The sequence below is a fragment of the Elephas maximus genome, chromosome 20 (assembly GCF_024166365.1).
Source record: "Elephas maximus indicus isolate mEleMax1 chromosome 20, mEleMax1 primary haplotype, whole genome shotgun sequence".
Lineage (NCBI taxonomy): Eukaryota > Metazoa > Chordata > Mammalia > Proboscidea > Elephantidae > Elephas > Elephas maximus.
The window spans coordinates 39,490,214-39,515,372 of record NC_064838.1 but is presented as its reverse complement, the minus strand read 5'-3'; the positions used below and the strand labels follow the sequence as shown (position 1 = coordinate 39,515,372).

General features: G+C 51.7%; 1 protein-coding gene across 4 annotated transcripts in view; it reads left to right on the top strand.

Moving 5' to 3' along the window:
* SLC6A6 (solute carrier family 6 member 6) overlaps positions 1-25,159 on the top strand; it is a 93,950-nt gene that overhangs the window by 43,129 nt on the left and 25,662 nt on the right. For all 4 annotated transcript variants that reach the window (XM_049863486.1, XM_049863487.1, XM_049863488.1 and 1 more), the window contains 4 exons: positions 3,420-3,659; positions 5,241-5,375; positions 7,139-7,382; positions 19,641-19,773. In XM_049863486.1, coding sequence (XP_049719443.1) covers positions 3,420-3,659; positions 5,241-5,375; positions 7,139-7,382; positions 19,641-19,773 — 752 coding nt within the window. The remainder of the gene's footprint in view (positions 1-3,419; positions 3,660-5,240; positions 5,376-7,138; positions 7,383-19,640; positions 19,774-25,159) is intronic.

The following is a 25,159-nucleotide window of genomic DNA, read 5'->3' as shown; positions in this document are numbered from 1 at the left end:
TGTCCGACCTCATCTGATCTCATCTAGGCTTGGGCGAGGCCATGGGCAGTGACCTCACTTGCAGCTGGCCCTAGGGGAGCCTGAGGCAAGCCCAGGTGAGGGCAGAGGCAACGCAGGTGGAGCACATCCACGGGGTGCCGTGGGAACGAGGCGTGGAGAGATCCCCACACCACAAGGTATAGGATGGGCCCCTGCCTTGCGCATTCAAACTCCCTCCCTACCCCAACACACATATACTTTCTAGCTCAGCCAAGGGAGCCAGGGAGGCAAGTCCCACCAGAAGAGGTGCCCAGAGTGGCAGGGACCGGAGAATGTGTTTTGTAAGAAACCAGAGCCTGGAGCAAAGCAGTCTCAGGGAACTGCAATTGCTGTCTCCCAAGTTTCTAGAACATTCTCTGAGTGCCAGTGTGGCAGGTGGGCCTGGGGGTCCAGAGGGCAGAGCCAGGCCTCTCCAGGTCACCACAGGGAAGCAGACCCAGTTCTAGTGGGAAGACCTACTGTGAGGTTGGGAGTCCCTCACTGGGAATGTGAGAAGAAGCTGACACCACCCCTGTCCCCTTAAATCTGAAGGCCTGGCTGAACTTGTGAAGCCCCTTCCAGCTCTGCGATCCGAGCTGGCTCCTACAGAGCAGAACCAGCCCTTTGGGGAGCTGAGGCCCCGGGGGTCATTCCCTGAACAACTTCTTCACGAGGAGGGAGTTGAGTCCTACATCCTCCAATTATGCTCCGTGGAGCAGGCCACAATGAGCCCTCAGATAACCATCAGGCGCACATCAGCCCTGGAACAATGCGCACGCCACACCGCTCGGGCTATTTTTGCAGGAGCTGCCGCCGGCCAGGCCCAAGCCTCACCCCAAGGGAGCAGGGCAGGGAAAGGCTCGCAGGGTGCCAACTCAGGGCCGTCGCGGAGGCGCGCGTCTGCACTCCAGGGGTTGGGCAAGGCCTTAGCGAGTGGCCAGTCCCTCCAGGAAACCTTTTCTTGTCCTGCTCGCCGCCAAATAGCTAAACAATCAGGAGCCCCCACCCCACCCCAGGAGAGGAAGGAGACGTGGGGGAAACGGGTTTCTGTGTGCGCTATGTCTCAGCTCCTTAGCACGGCCCCACATGGCCCTGGCTGCCGTGGCCAGGCCCACACCGTCCCCATGTCCCCTCCACACGCCCTGACTCGGACTCCTTACACAGCCCCTGTCTGGCCCCCACCTGGCCCCACAGGAGCTGATGTTGGACTACCTCCCCTGTGCTGGGAAGCAGGGGAAGGGAGCACCTGAGGCTGAGGGGCTCACCCAAGCTCACAGTCAGGATGCAGTACCGGGATTTGAACTTGGTACTGCCTGCTCTAAGATTCCCCTCTGTGAGCCATCAGCTCCTGCATGACCACCCGGTATGTGCCATCTTGGTGGACATGGAATAAACCAGGCGGACAAGGTCCTTGCCCTCCTGCAGCCTCTGTTCTAGTTGAGGAATAAATTAACAAAGACACAGGTAAATGAACAGGGTATTTTCAGGTAGTGATGAGTGCTCTGACGAAAAGACAAGCTTGGATGCCTACTGGAACCAGACAGGCGAGTCGGTCACATGGGTGGACTGGCTTGAGGCTGCCCTCGTGAAGAGTGGCCACATCAGCTCCAGCTGATGGTTGCTCTGAGGAAGTAGGAGCCCCATATTGCCAGACCCTCCAGTATTTTAAGAGAACCCTGAACTAACTCTTCTGCTATTTCAAGTTGGCTACCAGTTTGGATCATGAAGACAAACAAGTTATGCCCTGGGCTGCTTGGCTGTGAGTCAGCCACCTTTGCTGTCATTTACTTCATTTTGCAGATGGGGAAACTGAAGCCCAGAGAGGGTTAAGTAGGCACAGTAGCTCTGGTTTTCCTCAGCTCACCTTTCTGTCTCCATGGTTCTCTGCCATTTCATGGTAAACCCTTAAAGGCAGGGACCCAGCCTTGTCCTCTGTTCTCTCCCTCTAGGCTGGGCCTCTGGTGTTTCCGGTGAGCCTTGGTCAGTTCTCTGGGCATGGATTGCAGCTGCTGGATGAGACTGTGGCCCTCAGGGTTGAGCTGCCAGGGAGGGTGCAGACTCAGGGACCTGAGGAAGCACAGAAAGAGGCGGCTGTGCCCTGGCTGGTGGCAGGCCCCCTTTAGAGTGGTGTCCGAGTGGGGATGGGATGGAGGTGGCTGTGAGCAGCTCCTGAGGACTTTGGAGACTTGACTGCTGGATCACTCAGGGCCTGACTAGTTGCTTCCAGAGACTTTACTGGGCAGGGTTGAGGGAAGCCAGTAGAGGGGGCGATGATGCAGCACCCAGAGCCTGGCAGTAGTAGGAGCTGTTAACACCTGGAGGCCTGAAGGTACAGTGGAGGGAGCTTTTAACAGAATCTGGAGAGAGGTCTGGAGCCGTGGAGGGGCCACCCACCGACAGGGCTGTGGTCAAGAACGGTCACAACTACCACCAGAAACATGTGACACCACAGGGGGTGGTAGGGGAGAAATACTCCTCGTCTTTCACTCTCTGAAGGAGCCCTTGTGACGCAGTGGTTAAGACCTCAGCAGCTAAACAAAAGTTTGACAGTTTGAACCCACCAGCCTCTCTAAGGGAGAAAGATGTGGTAGTCTGCTTCCCTAAAGATTACAGCCTTGGAGACCCTATGGGGCACTTACACTCTGTTGCTGTGAGTTGGAATCGATTTGATGGCAATGGGTTTGGTTTTCTCACTCCCTGACCTCCTCTGAGGCCTCGCATTGGCTGAACCCAACAGAGAGCCAAGGGCATGGAGCCTAGGGGTGGGAGGTGCATTCATGGGATCAGCCTCCCAAGTTCCAGAGCCAGACAGGGAATGGGTGAAGAGGAGGCAGATGGAAGATGGCTAGCCCTTTGGCATAACCCTCACTGGGACAGATAGATACCTTATCTTTCTTTTTTTTTTTTTCAATATTGTGTTTTCAGTGAAGGTTTACACAGCAGTTTAGGTTCCTATTCAATAATTTCTATACAAGTTGTTCAGTGACATTGGTTACATTCTTCACAATGCGTCAACATTCTCATTTCTGTTCGGGTTGTTCCACTTCCATTAATCTAGTTTTCTTGCCCCCTTACATTCTCATCCCTTAACTGCTAGTAGCTACGGGCTGAAGTGTAACCCTCAGGATCCCCAGTGCATCTGTTCAGCAGGTGCCCAGGGAATGGAGCCTGTGAATTCTGTGGGTCCCAAGTGTCCCCAGTGTCCCCAGCCTGAACCATGAGGTCCCGGATCCCAGGGGATCCAAATGACCCAGGGTGTTGTGGGCAGAGCAGTGGGCAGTCGGGAGAGCTGGGCCTCCTGCCACAGCCCAGGCAGGTCAGAGCCAGCCCATGGGTGAGAAGGAAGAGGTGGTGATGCCTTGTCAACTGACCTTGTGCTGGATTTGGTTTTGTCCCCATAGAAGGCGAGGAGATGGCCACCAAGGAGAAGCTGCAGTGCCTGAAAGATTTCCACAAGGACATCCTGAAGCCATCACCAGGGAAGAGTCCAGGCACGAGGCCCGAGGATGAGGCAGAAGGCAAGCACCCGCAGAGGGAGAAGTGGTCCAGCAAGATCGACTTCGTGCTCTCTGTGGCTGGCGGCTTCATCGGTTTGGGCAACGTCTGGCGTTTCCCGTACCTCTGCTACAAAAATGGTGGAGGTAATCCGGGGCCGGGCCGAGGAAGGGGAGAGGATGAGTGGGGCCCAAGCGTGGGTACCTTGGAATACACTTGACCGCAATGGGTTTTTTTTTGTTGTTGTTGGTTTGTTTGTTTGTTTTTTAACCTGTCCCCGCCCTGACCCCTTCCTGCCTCAACTCCGAGACAGGTGAACTCAGATGGTGCTCTGTCGGGGTTTTACTGTGTGACCTTCAGCAGGTCCTTCTCCCTCTCTGATTCTTGAGTTTGCCATCTCCAAAGAGGTGGGACTAGGTTAGACCCATGTCTCCCAAGCCACAGATATTCACATGCCCCCTGCACAAGTTTCCCCATGATCACACGCCTCCTGATGGGTCCTTACTTGATGTCTTTCCTTGTATTTGCTTTTGCTTCTAACGTAGGAGCCCTGGTGGCACAGTGGTTAAGAGCTTGGCTGTTAACCAAAAAGTCAGCAGTTTGAATCCACAAGCTGTTCTCTATGGGGCAGTTCCACTCTGTCCAATAGGGTCGCTATGAGGCGGAATCAACTCGATGGCTACAGGCTTTCTAACTTAACTAAAGTAAACATAGTTCAAAAGCAAGCTTTGTTTTCCCCCATAAATGGAAAGCCACTATTGTTTGCCATAATGAAAAGACATCCAGAAAAACAAAATGCTGTGAAGTTTTTTTTTTTTTTAATATGAGGTCTCTGATTGGTTGGTTGATTTGGTTTGGGTTTTTGAGGGGGTTTTGTGTGTGTGTGTGTGTTTTGGCCTGCTGAAAGCTCTGAGCTAGACTCCTCTCCCTTTTAACACATCTCCTGTTTGTGGTGTTAAAGATAGGCAGTATTGAATAGAGTCGTGCTGGCTGATATAACGAGGGGGACTGATGCCAGCCACATATGCCCCTGGGCCAGCAGTGGGCATGCCATGTGCTACCACGTTGGGGCAAGTCTGTATTAGAGCCCGGCTCTTAGCCTTTTGTAGGTCTCCGGCCTCTTGGAGACTCTAAGAGCCTTAGCCACTCTCCAGAACAAAGCTTATACTCATAGACTCAAGTTATACAGCTTCAAAGGGTTCATGGAACCGCTGAAACCATCAGTAGAGGCCAGGCAGGAGCTCCACCCAGATTCTTTGCCCCTCGTTCCTCTGCTGGCTCCCACTCCCTGGCTGGAGACACCCGCCTCCTGCTTCTTAACACTGTACCCTTCCAGACAGTTCTTCTTAACTTCCTGCCCTGGACAGTCCTGGATAAAGGGAGGTGAAGGCTTCAGTGAGGAAGTGACTTTTGAGATTGGTCTCAAAGGCTAAGTGGTACTTATTCAGATGGATGGATGCGAGAAAGCAGGCAGGTGCAGCTTAAGCAGAGACTCAGAGGCCGTGGAATATTTGAGAAGTCACGGGCACACTGCAGAGAGGATGCCAGCCACACGGGGGCACGGCCTGCAGAATTCTCATGTTCCTCACGTCGTTCACTTGTTCTCTCTAATTCTGTTGGCTAGAGAAGCTTGGGAGGGAGTGTCTTCCAGCTGCAGTTCTCAGGAGCATCGGCCCCATGGCAGCCACAGCTTGATCAACTCTTGCCCTACTCTGCTTTCTCTGCAGGTGCGTTTCTCATACCATATTTTATTTTCCTGTTTGGTGGCGGCCTGCCTGTGTTTTTCCTGGAAGTGGTCATTGGCCAGTACACCTCCCAAGGGGGTATCACCTGCTGGGAAAAGATCTGCCCCTTGTTCACTGGTGAGTATGGGACTGAAGTCACTGGGGCCCTGGTGTTCATTGGTTCAGCAGGTTTTTATTGAGCACCTACTATTTGCCAGGCACATTGAATCCTCATGAAATTGCCCAGCACCTTGCCTGATACAAGGTAGCAGCCAATCCATTATACCTGTGCTGCTGCTTCCACTGCTGAGTAATAGTAGGGGGAAGGAGGCATGGCGAGTAGCTGGGACATGGTAGTTTCTCTCTAAGGACCAACTGTGCTGTCTTGCAGGACTGTTGAAGGATGAAATCGGCACACAGGGTCAGGAGCCTTTCAGCCTTGGCTCAAGTCCCACTTCCTCCTCTTGGTAGCTTTGTGACTTTGGGAAAGTCATTTAACCTCTTTGTGCCTCCACATTCTCATCTGTAAAATGGAAGTAGTATGCTTACTTCATAGGGCTGCCATGAAGACAAGATGACATAGCCGTGTAAAAATGCTTCGTACATGTAGTAGGCACCAAATTAATGGTAGCTATTTATTAAACATTAGGAAACCCTGGTGGCATAGTGGTTAAGGACTACCACTGCTAACCAAAAGGCTGGCAGTTCGAATCCGCCAGGTGCTCCTTGGAAGCTCTACGGGCAGTTCTACTCTGTTCTATAGGGTCGCTATGAGTCAGAATCGAATTGACGGCAGTGGGTTTGGTTTTTTGGGTTTTATTAAACATTATGACATTTACACTCATAAAGTAGTCAGCTATGATCATAAATGGCAGAGATGAGAGTATGTATGAGTCTGCTCATTCAGCCATCCATGTAAATCTATGTATCCACCCATCCATCGAACACTTTTTACATTAAACCATTCGATGACTAGACCATCCCTCCGTGCAACCATCCATCCATCCATTTTACCCATTCGCTCACTCATTATTTATCCATCCATTCATCCACTCAAGCTTCCAGCCAAATGCCATCCATACACCCATCCAACAAATCCAATATTTATCCATCAGACATCCATCTATTCAGGTATCTATCCATCCAGCCAACCAACCATCTGTCAGCTTATCCCTTTATTTAGCCATTCATCCTTCTGACCAACCAACCATTCGCCCACCTAACCATCTGTCTTAGTCATCTAGTGCTGCTTTAACAGAAATACCACAAGTTGGTGGCTTCAACAAACAGAAATTTTATTTTCTCTCAGTTTAGGAGGCTATTCAGAGTACCAATTCAGACCACCGGCTCTAGGGGAAGGCATTCTCTCTCTGTTGGCTCTTGAGGAAAGTCCTTGTCTCTTCAGCTTCTGCTTCAGGTTTCTTAGAGATCTCCATGTGTCTTGGCATCTATCTTACCCCATCTCGGCTTCTGGCTTGCATTTAATCTATTTCATATCTCAAAAGAGATGGACCCAAGGTACATCCTACATTAATCCTGCCTCGTTAACATAACAGAGATAACCTATTCCCAAATGGGATTATAACCACAGGTATAGAGGTTAGGATTTACAACACATATTTTTGGGGGACACAATTCCATCCGTAACACCATGCATTTGTTTATCCCTTCTTCCACCTATTTTTTGATTCCTCCAACCACTCCATTTATGTAGCCATCCATCCTTTCACCTGTCCATCCATCCAATCATCCATTCTTCCCGCCCATAATTTGCTGGTCACTGTTGAAGGGCCACTTCTGGCCCCAGGCCCCTGGGGATGCTGTGGCTTTCTAGCTGAGTATGTGGCCATAGTGGGCCCAGCCTCTCTCCTGATGCTTGTCTTGCTTGCCCACACCTGCAGGCATTGGCTATGCCTCCATCGTGATCGTGTCCCTGCTGAACGTGTACTACATCATCATCCTGGCCTGGGCCATGTACTACCTGTTCCACTCCTTCCAGACGGATCTGCCCTGGGCACACTGCAACCACAGCTGGAACACGCCCCACTGCATGGAAGACACTATGCGCAAGAACAAGAGCACGTGGCTCGCCCTTGGCACCAGCAACACCACCAACTACACCTCCCCCGTCATCGAGTTCTGGGAGTAAGGCTGGCTTCGTGGATGGAGGGAAAGAGGGCATGGGTGTGGGGGCAAAGGGGACAACCTACTGCCTCATCTTCTCCCCAAGGATGTGGGAGTTGCTGTCTTTTAAGGGGAGAGAGGCATGGGTTTAGAGATATATCCTTGCCCTTGGCCTCAGGCAGGCCTGAAATCAAGTTCCAGTTCTACTGTGTTACTGGCCATTTGACCTTAGGCAAGTCACTTCCCCTTTCTGAGCCTTGGCTTCTTTTACCTGTCACGTAAGGAAAATGAATCATTCTTAACCCCATGGGATCACTGTGAACATTGTTTCCCAAATACAGACTCGTACTTACTTTAGATGAAACATATGTTGTCTGAAAATGCTATGGTCTTCTTATTGTATTTTAGAGAAGAAATAACATATCAGACTTGTAATTAATTGCACAGAGGAAAATGCTTATATGAAGCTGCAGTAGTTATTTAAGTGAGAAGGTGAGCAGACAGAGCAAAAAGTGTACGTACGTCAGTTAGCTTTTGCTGCGTAACAATCATTCCAAAGCTTGCGGCGTTAAACAACAGCCAGTTATTTAGTTCATAGTTCTGCTGGTTAGCAGTTTGGGCTAGCTCAGCTGAGCAGTTTTTCTGGTCTTGGTTGGGTTCCCTCATGTGTCTGCGGTTAGCTATAGCCCATGTCAGTGTAGGGTGTGTCCTAGACCTCATCACTGCTGAGTTATAAGCAGCAGCATAGACCCAGAGGCAAGAAAGCAGACACAGGGGAAGGCATGCTATCTGACAATGAAGGAGGTAGATGAATCCATGAGTCCAGGAACTCCATGCAGTGGTCATCAGGGTAACTCTTCTGGGATTGGCTGGCTTTTGGCTGGGGCTCCAGGGGCATCTGGTCCACGTGGCCAGCAGATTAGCCTGGGCTTGCTCACAGGTGGCTCAGCATTCCAAGAACAGAAAATAGGAAAGTCCCAGTGTAGAAGGACTTTTGAAGGTTCTGCTTGCATCATTTTTGCTAATAACCCATTGGCCAAAGAGAATCACATGGCTAACTCAGATTCAAGAAGTGACTTAGTGCTGCTGTAACAAAAATACCACAAGTGGGTGGCTTTAAGGAGCAGAAGTTTATTTTCTCATCATTCAGGAGGCCAGAAGTCCCAATTCAGGGTGTGTTTGTACGGGAAAGTTCTTCCTTGTCTATTTCAGCTTCTAGTAGCCGGCCGTGCATGGAGTTCTTGGGCTTGTGGATTCATCTACCTCCTTCATCGTCAGATAGCATGCCTTCCCCTCTGTCTGCTTTCTTGCCTCTGGGTCTATATTGCTGCTCATAACTCAGTAGTGATGAAGTCTAGGACACACCCTACACTAACATGGGCTCGTTGACATAACAAATAAAACCCTATTTCCAGATGGGATTACATCCACAAGTATGGGGTTAGGGTTTCAACACAGCCCATAACAGACTCTGCCTCTTTCTGAGAGGAGTGGAGAAGTATGGGCGGTTTTTTCAATATGCCACAATCTAATCAGTAACCCTGCCAGGGGTATACAAATAGGACAAGCACCATGAAGGCAGAGGTGGAGGTCTGAATCATGGGTAACTCTCAGTAAGCTGGAAACCTGGTGGCATAGTGGTTAAGAGCTACTACGGCTGCTAACCAAAAGGTCAGCAGCTCAAATCCACCAGGTGCTCCTTGGAAGCCATATGGGGGTAGTTCTACTCTGTCGTATAGGGTCTCTGTGAGTTGGAATCGACTCAATGGCAATGGGTTTGGCTTTTTGGTTTTTCTTAGTAAGCTGGAGCCCTGTTGGTGCAGTAGTTAAGAGCTACGGCGAGCTACAGCTGCTAACCAAAAGGTTGGCAGATCGAATCTACCAGCCGCTTCTTGGAAACTCTATGGAGCAGTTCCGCTCTGTCTTATAGGGTCGCAGTGAGTCGCCATCGACCCCAGGACAATGGGTTTGGGTGGTTTTTTTTGGTTCTTTGTAAGCTGATATATGGGGAAGTCCTAATGCAGTGTTTGGATGCTGATCAAAATGTATATTAGTACATCACACTCCCTGCTCTTCATGAGCTCTTAAATTTGGGGATTCAGCACTGAGCTGTGGCCCCCTCAACCCTGGAATGGCTGAACTAAGGCTCAGGAGGAGGGCTGAGAGCCAGGGGCACCGGAGGCTGTAAAGGAAGGAGGTGGCCCTTAGTTACCATCTCCCTCTTTACTGTGTGGCTTTGCTGTTTTCAGGATGTTTGCCCACTTCTTGGGGACAGTGGTGGTTCAGTGGTAGAATTCTCACCTTCCATGCAGGAGATCCAGGTTCGATTCCCGGCCAATGCACCTACCTCATGCACGGCCACCACCTGTCTGTCAGTGGAGGCTCGCATATTGCTATGATGCTGAACAGGTTTCAATGGTGCTTCCAGACTGAGACAGACTAGGAAGAGAGGTTTGACGGTCTATTTCTGAAAATGAGCCAGTGAAAACCCTGTGGATCACAGTAATTTAATCCCATTGTGCATGCGGTTGCCATGAGTCTGTGACTGACTGCACAGCAGCTAATCACATCAACAGTCCACCCCGTAGAACCTGGCCAGGGAAGCAGGCCCAGAGAGGAGGGAGTTGCCTGACTGGTCTCAGCCACACTTTGGGCCAGGGCTGGTAAGTCACAGGCTTAGGGTCAGCTGCCCTCACTTGGGTGTGGAGCCCTCATTTGGGTGGCTCATGGCCCTCTTACGACACGTGGGCATTCAGTATATGCCCATGGGTCCCTGAGGCTACTTTCTGTGTATATATTTTCCACTTGCAGACAAAGAGGGCATTAAAAGCACATTCCTCGCCCCCTCAGCTCCCCACTGTCTGGCAAGCTGCGTTTACAAGGGCCTGGAGCCTAGGGAGGCTGAGACAAAGAACGGCTGGCATTTCATTCTTCTCACTTGAATGGGGCCTGAGGTCACAGCCCTGTCCTTTCTATGGTGTTCTTGGCACAGGCTGGACAAACCAGGGCCTGACTCACCCAAGACACTGGCTCCAAACAGCAGCCTTTGCTTAGTGAGTGGCTACCAGGGCCTCCTTACCTCGGGCACAGACTTGACTTCCTGGGGTCATACCTTCATGGGTCTTTTCTGCTTGGGCATATGCCTTCACCTCTCTGGGCCTCGGGGTCCTTGTCTATAAGTAGGGTACCATAGCACTGCCCTCCCAGGGCCATAGGGCAGGCCTGAGTGAACAAGAGTGCACATGGCCAGCCCTTAGAACCTGGTAGGCAGTTGCAGTCAAGCCTGTTTCATTGTGTGGTGACCCCGTGTGTGCCAGAGTAGATCTGCGCTCCCCAGGATGTTCAACGGCTGGTTGCTCGGATGTAGATTGCTAGACCTTTCTTCTGAGGCACCTCTGGGCGGAATTAGTTAGCAGCCGAGCGTGTTAACAGTTTGCACCACTTGGGGACTCCTAGAGCCTGGTAGAAAATCCATATGTGGGTCGTTATTATTGAATATCCTCACAGGGGTTAAAACTGCCCCCAGGGGCCTTTGGAAATGTGTCGAAGTGTCACAGTGGCAGGGGATGCTGCTGACACCTAGGACTAAGAACCATCTCTTCTTCAATGCCCATAAGGCCCTCCCTCTGTTGTGCCGGGGCCGCCTTCTCTGTTCACCTCCCCATGATCTTCAGGCCAGAGTGGTCTTAGGGAAGGTGCTCACGTGAGAGACGAGAGGTTCTGGGGTGCCCAGGCCTCACCTCCATTTCTCCCCACACACCCCCACCCTGGGACCTCCTGGGGGATTCTGAGTCCCCTGCCTTCCATAGTACTCACCTGAGCTCCTCGCCTCCTTTTCTGGCACAGAAGATGCTGAGATGGTTGTTTATCTTTGGACATTTCCTGGTTCCACAGGCACCTTCCCAAGTCCCTTAGACGATCCAGATGGATTTGCTCTGTCCACAGCACGCTGGCCGCCTGCCTGGCGCTGGCCTCTCTCCCATCTGGCCTTTGTGCCCTGCACACTCCCGGATTCTAGCAGAGCCACGCGAGACCACCTGACTATCCATGAATAACTTGCCATCTTTCTAGAACCCTGGGAGGACTGGGGTCCACAGAGAAGGAGCCCAGGAAGGAGACTTCGGTGAAAGATCCAGTCCTGCAGCCTGTGTGAATGGAGAGTCCGAGGCCAGACACGGGACAAGGAGATGTCAAACAGCTCATTCCAGCCCCGAGCCAGGCACTGTGGGTGGGGGTGAGCCGGCCAGGGGAAGGTGGCCTCCTGCCTTCAGGAGCCTGCTGTTCTCTTTGCATGAAGCATTGAGAAGGAAGGAGAACTGATGTGGAATAACTACTGACCACCAAGAGCACGGTGCTAGGAATTTGCTCCACTTTTTATTTAATCTTTGCCACCTCCACCACTAGTTGGTGTGGAGTTGACTCCGACTCATCGCGACCCCATGTATGTCAGAGGGGAACTGTGCTCTGTAGGGTTTTCAATGAATGATTTTTCAGAAGAAGGTCACCAGGCCTTTCTTCTGAGGCCCCACTGGGTGGACGAGAACCTCTAACCTTTTTGTTAGCAGCTGAGCTCATTAACCGTTTGCATCACCCAGGCAGTCTTGGCAGAGACACTAAGTTGGGAAAATATCTAGGAATCTTCCAAAAACTCTTCTTCCTACCTCAGCTCCTACCCTCAGTGCACGTATCCCCTTGGCTCTGTTTTCAAAGTGTGTCTTCTCTCCCTGCTTGTGCTGCCACGTCACTGGGGGACCCCAGCATTGCTCTCCTGGACTCCAGCACTGACTCCTTGCTGCTCTTCCTGCTTTACCCTTGCATCTCTCTAATCAGATATGAGCCCGGACAGGTCATTTACCACTCAAAGCCCTCTCGTGATTTTCTGCACACTATGACCTTTTTAAAAAATTTTTTTTTTTTATGACCTGACCTTGCCAGAAGGGGTTAAGCAAGGGTATTTTGACGCAGTGTCTGGCACAAGGTAAGTGCTCACCTGGTGCTGATCCTTCTTCTTAGCTTCATGTCTGCGTCCACTAGACTCTGCAACCTGGAGCATCAGGTCACCACCCTTCTCTGACCTTGTTTCTCCATCTGGCCATGTGAACTGGGCTTTGAGGGATGATCAGGAGCTCACTAGGCAGAAAAAAGACATTATAGGCAGAAGAAACAGCCCATGCAGGGACACAGCATTCTGAAAACATGTGACTTTTTGGGAATAGCAAATAATTGGTTTGACCAGAGTTAGGCAGACTTGTGGGAAGGTGACAAGAGGTAGAGCCAGGGAGAAAGGTTGAGGCCTGGTGATAAGGGACGGCCTGGAAGGGTAGGCTGATAAGTTTGAACTTTGCTCTATAAGAGGGGGATCCATGAAAGGCATATGAGAACAAAGTGACATAATGGAATCTGTTTCTCTGGACGTTACTTAGGGAATCCACACGTAGGAGAGAGATGTTGGGACACGTATTAAGCACTGACTATGTACAGGGCCCCAGGGGGCTCAGCCATCAGTGAGCGTGGGTTCTCTTTGATGTGAACCTTACCTTAGATGATTTCCCCTGAAAACAGCCAGCAACCCTGCAATGACCGTAACTCGGGGTCTCCATTGGGTAGGGCTGCCCAGACATTATCGCAGCTTCACCTGCTGGAACCGTAGCTGGGCTGCAGAGCAGCAAGGTCACTCTTCTGGGCTGGTCTCCAGTGCCTTGCCCCCGCCCACCCAGCTACAACCGATGCTTCCTTCCCCTTCTTTTACCTGCCCCAGATGCTTAGATCCCTGGCCCTACCTTGCCTTTGACAAACATTGACCGATGGAGCACAAGAGGTTCTCCCTGGGCATCAGTGCTAACGAGGCAGGGTTGGAACTGGGACTCCTCTCTGGCTGCTTCTTAGTGACTCTACCTGCTGGTCCCCTTCACCCCCTCCCAGGTTTACAGAGAGGAGGTAGTGGAGCCACCATGGGTAACGCTCCACTTCCCCGGAGGAGGGAGACCCAGCTGTACGCCTTGGCTTCTACTCCTCCGTGCTACATGCCCTTGGTGAGCCACCTCCTCACTCCAAACCTCAGCATCCTCTTCTGTGAACTGGACACACTGTGGCCCCAACCTCTCACAGCCTTGCTGGAGGATTAATGAGCTCAGACGAGCAAGGGCCTAGGACAGGGCGTCCAGGCACTGTTTATAAGGGTACCAAGGCCCAGAGAGGTCAAGTGCCTTGCCCAAGGTCACATTCCCAGTTAGAAGAGGTACAGCTCTCAGCTCTGACCTTCCACACTGACCCCCCAATTCAGTCAACCTTGTCTGTGTCTTCCCTTCCCTCCCACCAGCCATAAGCCCAGGGAAGACCTCAGAGCCCAGGCCCCAGACACAGGTAACATTGTGCCACTTGGGTGACTGCACTGCCAGGTGACTGTGGGGTCTTCTCTCAGCCTAGACCCCACCCCATCTCCAACGCTGATCTACCATTCTCAGCAGGAGCAGATGAGACATCCTTCTCCAGGTCCCCATGAGAAACCGCTGGGCCCCAGAGACTGCCATTTCACGTTGGCTTTGTAATTAACCTCTGTATTGCTCTGTGATGAGGAAGCACAGCTCTGCCCCCAGCCCCCACCGCATCCCTCTTGCCCGGTCCCTGCTTTCTGGGGTTGCCTCTGTCCCAAGGACCCTGCTTCCCCACAGGCCCCCGAGGACAGACGGAGCTACCCCTGGCCCAATGCCCTTCATCAGGCCGGAGCCGTGCCTTCCTCCCCGGCTCCTCCAAAGCCCTCGGGAGTTCAGCACGTATCATTAGACTTTATTAGAATCAAAGAAATGAGTCATATTTGCAAACAAGCCCTGCACAGCCAATCTTCCCCTGCAGCTGTCAGAAAGGGGGACAGCAGTGCGAGCCTTGAGCTGCTCCGTGCTCTGGTGGACGGACGTTTTTATAATTGTTGCCTTTGCCGGTCTCCAGGGGAGAGCCATCGCCAATAAACGGCTGGACCACAGTCAAAAGGAAACGATTTGGCCCACTCGGAGGACGTATTTACATCTCTGAGTGCCGGCTGGACGGCAGCAGGGCGGCGGGCTCAAAACAGGCGTCCAGGCAGTTCTTTTTTGGATCCTGCCCTGGAATGAATCATTACTATTCTTGGACAAGAATGCAGCTCACCTCTCGGGCTTGTCCTTCTTGTCTGAGGGGTGTGAGGATGCCTGGGAGGCTGGGGCCATTGAGAAAGGCAGTATAGGACTAGCACACGGGTTGGCTGGTCCCTCGGGTGGCATAAGGAAAAAGGAACCCTGCCCCAGGGTTGATTTTTATCTAGGTGAGTTCAGGTGAATTCCTAAACCTCTCTGAGCCTCAGTTTCCTCATCACCCAAATGGGTATAATGAGGTCACTCAGCTATATATTGAGTACCTACTACGTGTCAGATGCTGTTCTGGGATCCAACAGTGAACAAGACAGACGCAGTCCCTGCCCCCATGGAGCTGACAGACATGCTTCTTACATGCTCTGTGAAAGTGGCATTTGAGCAGAGACTTGACAGAAAAGAGTGTGCGAACGATGCGATGTGTGGCTGAGGGAACAACCAGTGCAAAGAGCCTGAGGCAGGAGCCTACACAACCTATTCAGAGATGATATGAGAAGCCAGTGTGGCTGAAGGAGCCCTGGTGGCATAGTGATTAAGAGCTCAGCTGCTAACCAAAAAGTCAGCAGTTCAAATCTACCATCCCCTACTTGGAAACCCTGTGGGGCAGTTCTACTCTGTCCTACAGGGTCACTGTGAGTCAGAACCGACTCGATGGCACTTAACAACAACAACAAACTGGCTGAAGGAGGAAGTAAAGGGAGCAGCATGGGCGACAAGGTTAGAGATGGGATGAGCACCCATCCTGTTTGCCCAGGACAATCCCAGTTAACCCCTGCTGTCCTGACATCACCATTGATAGGCTCCCCTTCCACTGAAGTACCTGGGTCTGAATGATAGAGTATTTTGTCACCCTATCAGGGAGGTGACAGAGGAACGGGACAGATCTGCAGGGCTTTGGTAGACTAGGGAGGTGGGAGTCATGGAAGGGTGTTGAGCAGGGGAGGGACCAGACTGTCAGGAGCAATGGTGGAGGCAGGAAAGCCAGTGAAGAGGCTCTTGAGATAGTCCTGGGGAGCACTGGGGCCCTGGACCAGGGATTTGGGGTAACAGCCTGTTTCCTGCTGGAGTGATTAGGAGGCTCCTTGGGCACGGCACTCTGCGGTTTGCTGAGCGCCCCCACGTACTACAGGGCCCACAGGGACCTGGTCTGCCTCTGGGTGAGGACAGGGGAAGGACCTTGTGAGGGTCTCGGCCAGGATTCAAACTCAGGCCCATCTGACCTGGCGCCCCCCACCTCTGTTCCACCTGTGTGGAGTTCCGTCCTGACAGCCCCTGATCAGGGAGATGCGTTTATCCCATTCCCAGGACATGTACAGGGCCCATAAAACACGTTTTAGACATTTAAAATAGTCTTTATAAAGGGAATATGTACACATTAAAAGGTTTAAATAGAAGAAAAGATATTAATGGAAAAGTGAGTCCCACTCCCATGCCCCTGCCACCGTGTCACCTCCTGAGAGGCAGCCATGACACGTGGTTTGTGTACCCTGCCAAAAGTAAAACCAAAAACCCACTGCCGTCGAGTCGGAGTAGTCCATGCACAATGTCTGACTTAACAGAAGACAACTATAGGATTCTCTTAATCTGCTTCTGTAGTTAATCTGGTGTTTGGTTAAAGCATATGAAGAAAACCTGGCTTCACACAGATATGTAGTTAAGAGGGCAAGACCTCTCAGATCCCCTAAGAGGGCCTTAAAAAAAACCAAACCAAACCCAGTGCCATCGAGTCAATTCCAACTCATAGCGACCCTATAGGACAGAGTAGAACTACCCCATAGAGTTTCCAAGGAGCGCCTGGTGGATTCAAACTGCTGAGCCTTTGGTTAGCAGCCTTGGCACTTAACCGCTACGCCACCAGGGTTTCTTAGGGGCCCCCTAGGAGTCATCAAAGCAACCTTGAGAACCGCTGGTATATGTAAAACATGAAGGCCGGCGTTCTACGGCGCTGACACTCAGAAGCCAGACTGCCTGGATTTAAATCTGAGCTGCGTGGGCCAGTCACCTAACCTCTCTGAGCCTCAGTTTCCTCATTTGTAAAATGGAGCAATAAAAATAATAGAGATGGATGAATGACTTGGCCCACGTGGAGTGATCAGAGCAGTGCCTGGCACATAGCGAACGTTCAGTAAATACCGACTTCATCACTCATCTGTCAGCCTGTTGAACTGTGGTTGCTTGGATGTTGCCGTGATGCTGGAAGCAACACCACCAGTATTTCAAATACCAGCAGGGTCATCCATCGTGAACAAGTTTCAGTAGAGCTTACAGACTAAGACAGACTAGGAAGAAAGTCCTGGAGACCTATTTCTGAAAATAAGCCAATGAAAACTGTATGGATCACGACAGAATACAGTTCGATACAGAGCTGGCAGATGAGCCCCCTGGGCTGGAAGGCACTCAAAGCACACAGTGGCTGCAACAACGGACTCAAGCATACCAGCGATCATGAAGATGGCACAGGACTGGGCAACATTTTGTTCTGTTGTGAGTAGGGTCATCGTGAGTTGGAGCCGACTTGATGGCAGCTAACAACAGCAACAAAATACTGACTGTTGTGATTATTAGCTCAGTGCTTGGCACTCGTGTTGTGTGCTATGGAGTTGATTCTGACTCATAGCGACCCTATAGGACAAAGTAGAACTGCCCCACAGGGTTTCCAAGGAGCGGCTGGTGGATTCGAACTGCCGACCTTTTGGTTAGCACCTGAGCTCTTAACCACTCTGCCACCAGGGCTCCAGTCCACGCATAAAAAAAAACAAAAACCAATTGTCATCGAGTCAATTCCAACTCATAATGACCCTATAGGACAAAGTAGAACTGCCCCATAGAGTTTCCAAGGAGCGCCTGGCGGATTTGAACTGCTGACCCTTTCCAGTCCATGCATAGTCAAGTGCAAATGTGTATCCCCCTCATTTTGTGCCGTTAGGTAGCCTACCATATGTACTGGTCTTCTCCTTGCTTTATTCACTTATTTTATCTTTGAGACATACTTCCTTATCAGTACGAGGAGCCCTTCCCTATTGTTTTTACCACCATGTAGTATTCCATTGTGTACTGCTCCGTGCTGTATGGGCCCCTTGAGGGGACACTTGGCTTGTTTCCGATCTGCTGCTCTTACAGACAATGCCGGGATGAATGGCTTTGGGTAGACGCCGCCGTGTCTTTGCCCACGTGTGCAAGTATAGTTGTAGGAGAGTCTTGAAAGTGGAATCACCGAGTCCAAGAAAATGAGCTAAGACATTCCTGGATGGCGCCATGAGCCACTACAAAGGGCCTGCCGCCAACAAGAGAGGAGCGAGGGTGTGACTCAGTGTCTGGGGGGACCTCTGTAGTCAGTCAGGCGCACGGCACAGGCCATTGCATCGTGCCTTCCCCTCCCCCTGTCAGCAGGGGCACCACCTGTCTGTCCAGCGTGGTGCTGGAGGAGAGCGGAGAGGTGACATGTTCACTGGCTCCAGGCTGGGTAGGGTCAGAAGCAGGGCTCTAGGGGCATAAGCTTCTCAGTCAGCTTGCCCAGCTCACGAGTGGGCCTCTTGCATTAACTGAGCACCTACTGTGTGCCGTATCCTTGGGTGCAGAGGCCGGTGGGCAGGGTAGACATTTCAGGAGAGAATGGACTTCCTTCAGAGTGAGAGGGCAGTGCAGAAGACAGATAGGGACCCCTTCTGGTCATCGTTGGAGGAAACATCGGAGAAGGCTTCCCGGAGCCTCAGAGCTTAGTGGGGGAGCACCTGGCCACTAGGGAGGGTGCAGAGGTGTGGGGGGGAGCTGCTTCTCCCACTCTGCTCATTCATGGAGAGGCCCCGGGCTCCCTGCCCACCATGTCCTGGGGCACATCGAAGGCCAGGGGCTGCAGGCTAAATGGGGACCTGCTGTTGTTCTGAGGCTGCTGCAGCCTCCAGATCCACGTGCTTGGCAGGGTCACAGTGGGATGTGCTTGGCTGACAGCCAGGTTCACAGGGTGTCCCCTACCCCAGGGCTCCAGGCCACCTGGCCGTAGCAGAAGGCTAGAGAGAGCTCTCTTTTTAAAGGCTTTATTTTATTTTTATATCAGTTTCCGTGTGGCATAGAGAGAGCACTGCTGGCTTTGGAGTCAGGCAGGCCTGGGTTTGAGGCAGCAGTTTTGCTGCCTACTGGCTGTGTGACCCTGGGCAAGCTGAGACTCTCAGCGTCAGTTTTCCTCATCTATAAAATGGGATAAATAACCTATACTCCTTGGATCAGCTGAGATACACTGAAAAGGCCTTAGCAAGCTGGCAGTAGCTGGCTGTTCTTGTTGTTATCGCCAACAATATCCTGAGCATGCAGCATCCTACCCTTCCAAGTGGACCCACAGGTGTTGCTGTGACCAGCAAGGAAAATTCAGAGAGCTGCCCCTTCTTAAGACTCGTTAAAACCAGTTGCTATCAAGTCAGTTCCGACTCATGACAACTCCATTTGTGTCAGAGTACAACTGTGTACCACAGGCCTTTCAGTGGCTGATTTTTTTGAAAGTAAATCACCCAGCCTTTCTTCTGAGGTGCCTCTGGGTGGACTCAAACCTCCAACCTTCTGGTTAATAGTTGAGCATGTTAATCGTTTGTACCACCCAGGCGCTCTTTTAAGGCTCATTATTGGGAGTGTTTCGTGGATTGGCCCAAAGTGATACTCGCATTTGTTGTTCATTCCACCTGAGCTCTTTCATTCATTCAACAGATGGTTATTGAGCCCCTATTATGTGCCAGGTGCCATCCTACGTGCTGGGGACACACCTATGAACAAAAATCTTGCTTGAATGTCTCAACTCAGTGGGTTTGGTTTGCGTTCAGGTGCTGAAGAAGGGTTTGCTGAGGCCATACAGTACTCATTTTACAGATGAGGAAGCTGAAGCTTAGGGGTTACTTGGTTTGCTCCAGGCCAGGCTGGGTTGAACTCAAATTTGCCTGACTCAGGAGTCTGAATCCATCCCGTTCTTGACTTCTCAGTGACCCTGTGACATGTCCCTGAGACAGATGGGGACTCCAGGGCTTGGAGAGGTAGAGTGGCTTGTACAAATTCAGCGCCTCAGTCAGGATCTGAACTCAGCCTATTGGACTGCAGGCCACGTCTGTCTCCCCCTGCCCTGGTCTGCACGCCCCAGCCCGCACTGACTGATTCTCCTTCTGTTTGCTTAAAGGCGCAACGTGCTGAGTCTGTCCTCTGGAATCGACCGCCCCGGGGCTCTGAAGTGGGACCTCGCTCTCTGCCTCCTCCTTGTCTGGCTGGTCTGTTTCTTCTGCATCTGGAAGGGCGTCAAGTCCACGGGGAAAGTAAGTCGTGCTTCTGTCCCTCCCCTGCCCTCAGCAGGGAGCCTCCAGGAGGGAGTTGGCCAGTGGTGTGCTGAGAACCAGTCCTCCGAAAAATAAAAGAGCCCTGGCTTATAGAACTTGCCCATTTCATGGTGTAAATTACTCCCATCATGTCTCATTTCAAGTTATTAATGGCTTCACAACCAGCTTGCACAATCCCTGAAAATTTAGCAGTCCACTCTTGAGCCATGCCAGCAGCTCCAGTACACCACAGGTTTCGCACACGTCAAGGTGCTGGCAGTCAAGGCAGGTGTTAGCAGAAAAGCAGAGTAGTTGTAACTAGTAAGTTAGCTGGTAGCAAGGTTAGCCAGCAGCTGTGTTGCTAATTCTGAGCTACTAGCAGACATGGGGACTCTTGCTTCGCAAAGTGTGTGGTGACCAGCAGCTCCAGCATCACGGGGGAGCTTGTCAGAAATGCAGACCCAGGGACCCACCCCCAACCTACAGAATCAGGATCTGCCCTTTAACTCGGTCCCCAGATAGTTTGAATGCACACTGTGGTTTAAGAAGAACCAACTTAGATATTTGCTGCTCATTCAAGATGCACTGAGTTATCTTTTAACTAACATTTTATCTGGTAACTACTGGTATTAGCTGATAATGAAATCATTAGCTAATAAACAAGATGTTAGCGGTTAGCCAAGGTATCGGCTATAACAGATATCTGCTGCTGGTGAATATATTACATAGCCTATGGTGTTAGCTATTAACGAATGTGGTAACTGATAATCAAAATGTTAGTTTGTAATTAAGGTTTTAAGGGCCCTGCATGGCACGAACAGTTTGCCTCGGTTTCTAACTAAAAGGTTGACTTTGGGGTGGTTCAAATCCACCCAGTGGAACAGTGGAAGAAAGACCTGGCAATCTACTTCCGTAAGAATGTTATTAGCTGCCGTTGAGTTTGCCCCTGAGTCTTGGCGACTCTGTGTGTCAGAGCACAACTGCTCCATAGTCTTTTCTTGGCTGTAGTCTTTACAGAATTTTTGTGGAACCATTTTCGTCACCCAGGCTCCTTTCCATAAGATACAGCCGTCGAAAACCTAATGAATGGAGTATAGGTCTACTCTGACACATGGTGTCGCCTGAGTTGGAGTCAACTCGATGACGTCTTTTTTTTTTTTTTTTTTTCTGCCCCTAGAGCCCATGCACAGAACGACGGGCTTGCAGCAATGGGGTGAAGTTGGGACAACTGGTTTGGCTTTTTTTCTTTTTTTAACTAAGGTTTTAGGTCTAATTGGTGTATTGGCAACAGTGAAAATGTTACCTGTTAACAATGGTGCTCGTGAGAGTGGAGCAGATCTGATAACCTAGCTCCTGGCTGATAGGGTGGTGCTTTTGATGCCAAAGGCCAGGTGTGAGTCCTAACCCAAGGTATAACCCATAGCAAGGTGTCGGTCATCTGCCTTTAGAGTCACCATTCTCAGAAATAGTTGCATCTTGATAGGGGGAAAATCTCTTTAAGATCAAAAAGTCTTGAAGGGTCGAAAGAATATCTGAAGGTGGCATTGCAGCCACGGTGATAGGCATTGGAGAAAGGGTCTTTGCTGCCCCAGCCCCGTAGTTGAATCTAGAATCAAGGTGTGTACCGTGCCCTGGATGAAAAGCCACCTCAGCGGTGAAATCCTTGATCTGAGCAGACCCAAGCACTTTGCAAGAGCTGTGCCCCTGGGGTTGCAGGGTGAAATGGGAATGTCCCGGACAGTGGGTCCTGTACCACCCACCCCTCTGCCTACCTTCAGGCGGAGCAACAGTGTGATCCTAAAGCCCATTTGGAAAGGGAGCAGGCCAAGCCTCAGAAACCTCGGCATGCACCCAAAGAGGCTCCAGATAACACTGTCCCTGACCCTGGGACAGGCAGGAAGAGGGGAAGCACAGGTTGTTCCCACACTGTCTGTTACCCCATTTCCTCCTTAGTCTTAGGAGAAAACCATGAATGTTCTTACTTTTCTTTGAAGGATGAGTAAACTGAGGCTCAGAGAGGTTAAGTAGTCACAAATCTGCCCAAGGTCACTCCCTCATCTCTGAGATCAGTTTCTTCATCTGTAAAGTGGGTTGTAGTGGGGGTTAGGGTGAGGCGTTTTAAGTACCTAGCACAATGCTTGCAGCAGACAGTTCAGCAAACGCTAATTCCCTTCTTCACTCCGCCTCGGTTTCCCCACATAGAAGTGCATCTGTTGGGAAGTTTCCGCGGAGCACCGGGCCTGGAGACATAATCATTTACTTCTTCGCTAATGGCTTTTGAGCCTCTACTATGTGCCAGGTACTGTTCTAGGAATAGGGTCAGGGGTGTGCAGGGACCAACAAAACAGACAGAATTCCCTGTCCTCAGAAGCCGACGGACAGCCTGGAGGGAAGAGTCAGATTGTGACTAGCTCATGTATTTGCTGTATTTGAACAAACACTTACCTAGCGCTTATTGTGTGCCAGACACTGTGCAGAGAGCTTTCGACTCATTAAGTCATTTTATCCTCACAACAGCTTGAAGAGGTAGGCACTATTACTATCTCCAGTTTCTAGATGAGGAAACCGAGACCCAGGGAGTTGAGGTCACCTGCCTGATGTCACAGGGCTGGCAGGTGGCAGGGGTAGGGTTTGAATTCAGGAGTCAGATGGTGACAAACCAAACCGAAAAACCCACTGCCATCAAGTCAATTCCAACTCATAGCAGCCCTAGAGGACAGAGTGGAAGTGCCTTGTAGGGCTTCCAAGGAGTACCTGGTGGATTCGAACTGCTGACCTTTTGCTCTTAACCACTGCGCCACCAGGGCTTCCAAAAGCTATGGAAATGAATAAAGTGGTGAAGGAGGTCAGGGAGGGTTGGGTGCATTTCGGATAGGGTGGCCAGGGAAGGCCCTTGGAGGAGGTGACTTTGGGGCAAAGATCTGAAGGAAACGAGGAGTGAGCCAGGCAGATATCTGGAGGAAAAAATTCTAGATAAAGGGGACGGAAAGTGCAGAGGCCCTGAGGTGTATCTGACCAAGACCCTTGGGGAGCCCCCAGTGTGATGGAGGAGCTGATGTGTCCTGGGAACAGTTGGTGACATTTGAGACAAAATGGAGTGAATGGAAGGATAGGAATCAAAGCTGAAAGCATGGGGGGCCCGCCCACGACTGAGGTGCAGCACAGACGTGACTTACCGGAGGTTCTCCCACCCACCCCTAGCGACGCCCTCCTCCTTGGGGCAGGCGTGGTTCCCAGAACAATTGCAGGGCCTTAGAGAAGCCAAGACAAACAGTGAGGGCTCTGCAGACTTCCTTGCTCTCCGTGCCTAAGAGGCCTCCCGCCTGCCTGCCTGCCCACCGCTGGCTGTGGCTTCTAGCCCTGGCGGCAGCCCGGGCCACAGGCAGCAGGAAAGCCTCATCCTGGCCGTGGCCCCACTGCCAGGCTGACACTGGTCCAGACTGCATCCCACAGGAGGTGGATGGAGGGAGGGCCCAGCCAGGAGGCGCAAGACCCAAGTTTAACTCACTTTGCCTTTCTATCACTGTGTACCTCCCTCTAGGGAGTCTGAAACTTGGCCCCAGAATACGGTGTAGCTCAATTCATTCAAGAAATAATGATAATACCAGCAGCAAACTCTGTGCAGTGTGTTTGTGCCAGGCACTGTTCTGTAGCTCATTTAGTCCTCACATAGTTCTGGGGACAGTGCAATTGTTAGTCCTGTTTTATAGATGGAGGCACTGAAGGCCAGACAGGTTAATTAACTTGCCCAAGGTCACACAGCTTATGGGTGGCCAAGCTGGGATTTGAACCTAGGCAGCCAGCTCCCATGCTCTCCCCACTGTCTAATGGTCACCTGGCCTTGGCCCTCACCCCATACTGGCCAGAGGATGCAGGAGGGTGCGAGGCAGGCACAGACCTGCTCACAGACCACATGGTTGGGTAGGGCACAGAAGTCCTGACTCTTACCCAGGAAGTCCAGCCCTGGGGCCCCAAAGGGGAGTAAAGCCTCATAAGTGAGCAAACATTCCTGTGACTGGGGCCTCTTCACTGTCACCTTTGGGGCCACTCTGTGTCCCCTGGTTAGAAACAAAGAGGAATTCAGAGCCAGACAGACTTGGCTTTGGATTTCAGCTCTGTACCCTCACCCCACCCCACAAGCTGCATGACTGGGCAAGTCCCTTTCCCTCTCTGAGCCTCAGTTTCCCCTTGTGATGTCTCCCCCAGATCTCTCCCGGGTGGCCCCATCTCAGCCCCCTCCTGCCCAGGGCTCTGTCCCCAGAGGAAGCACAGGGGCAGTCTGGAGCCTGGTGCCCAGCCCCTGCCTGCCTCCCAGGCCAACCCTTTCCCCACTGTCCTTGTGGAATGGGGAGAAGTTGTCCTTGCAAGTTTCCAGGGCAATTGGGCCATAGGGCTTTTGGGCTGAGGGCTCTGAAGAGCCCTGGAGGTTCACCAGCAAGAGTGGAAAAATACCGTGTCCTGTAGCAAGGCCTGCTGGGCCACCCGCCAGAGGCCCCCTGGCAGCGGCTGCCACCGCGTCTCCTGCCGGGATCCCGGGGGAGTCACAGAAAAGTTGAGAACATGCCTCTCAGGGGCTTGTCCGCGGAGTGCCAAATTCTGCAAAACAAGGGTAGCTTTCTGAAGAAGCGGCTGAGGTGGTGTGACCAGGTAGGGCTGCCAGCTCTGAATTTGGGGGAAGGACAACACACACGCACGCACACACACACACACACACACGCACACACACACACACACACACACACACACACAGCATGTGGGCTGTGCAGCCAGGCGGCCTGGATTGGAATCCCACCTCTGCCACCTGCCAGCCCTGTGACCTCAGGCAGATGATTTCACTTCTCTGGGCCTCAGTTTCCTTGTCTAGGAAATGGAGGTACTAATAGCCCCTACCTCTTGGAGGTGCTGCAAGGATGAAATGAGTTAATATGTGCAAGGCTTAAGTGCCGCATAAGTGTTTCTTCAATGTGTTAAATACATGAAAACAAGGAGCCGCCCACATTCCTAGTTCCAGTCCTGTGTCCCTGACACGGAGCTGCTGGCTGCAGCCTGGGCTGCCCAGTCCATGGGGCCCCAGCTGGCTTTGAAGTGGCAGCCCTCTGGGGACCAGCGTGGGGACACTTTCAGCCACTATTGTTCACTAGCCGCCAGGCGTGGCTCAGCGGACAGGGCCCCAGAGGTGGACACTGGTCACGGTCGCCTGTCTGCAGGAAGGGAGGGGCAGGCTGTGGGGCTGGGCTGGTGTTATTTCTTTCACCCTTTCTGGGGCTTCCTGGCCTGTCCCTGACCTCCACAACTGCCTGCCCATCCTAGGGAATTTGGGCGGGTGCCCTGCCTGGAGAAGAAGAAAGTAAGACTGGCTGGGGAAACTGAGGCCAGAGGGAGGAAA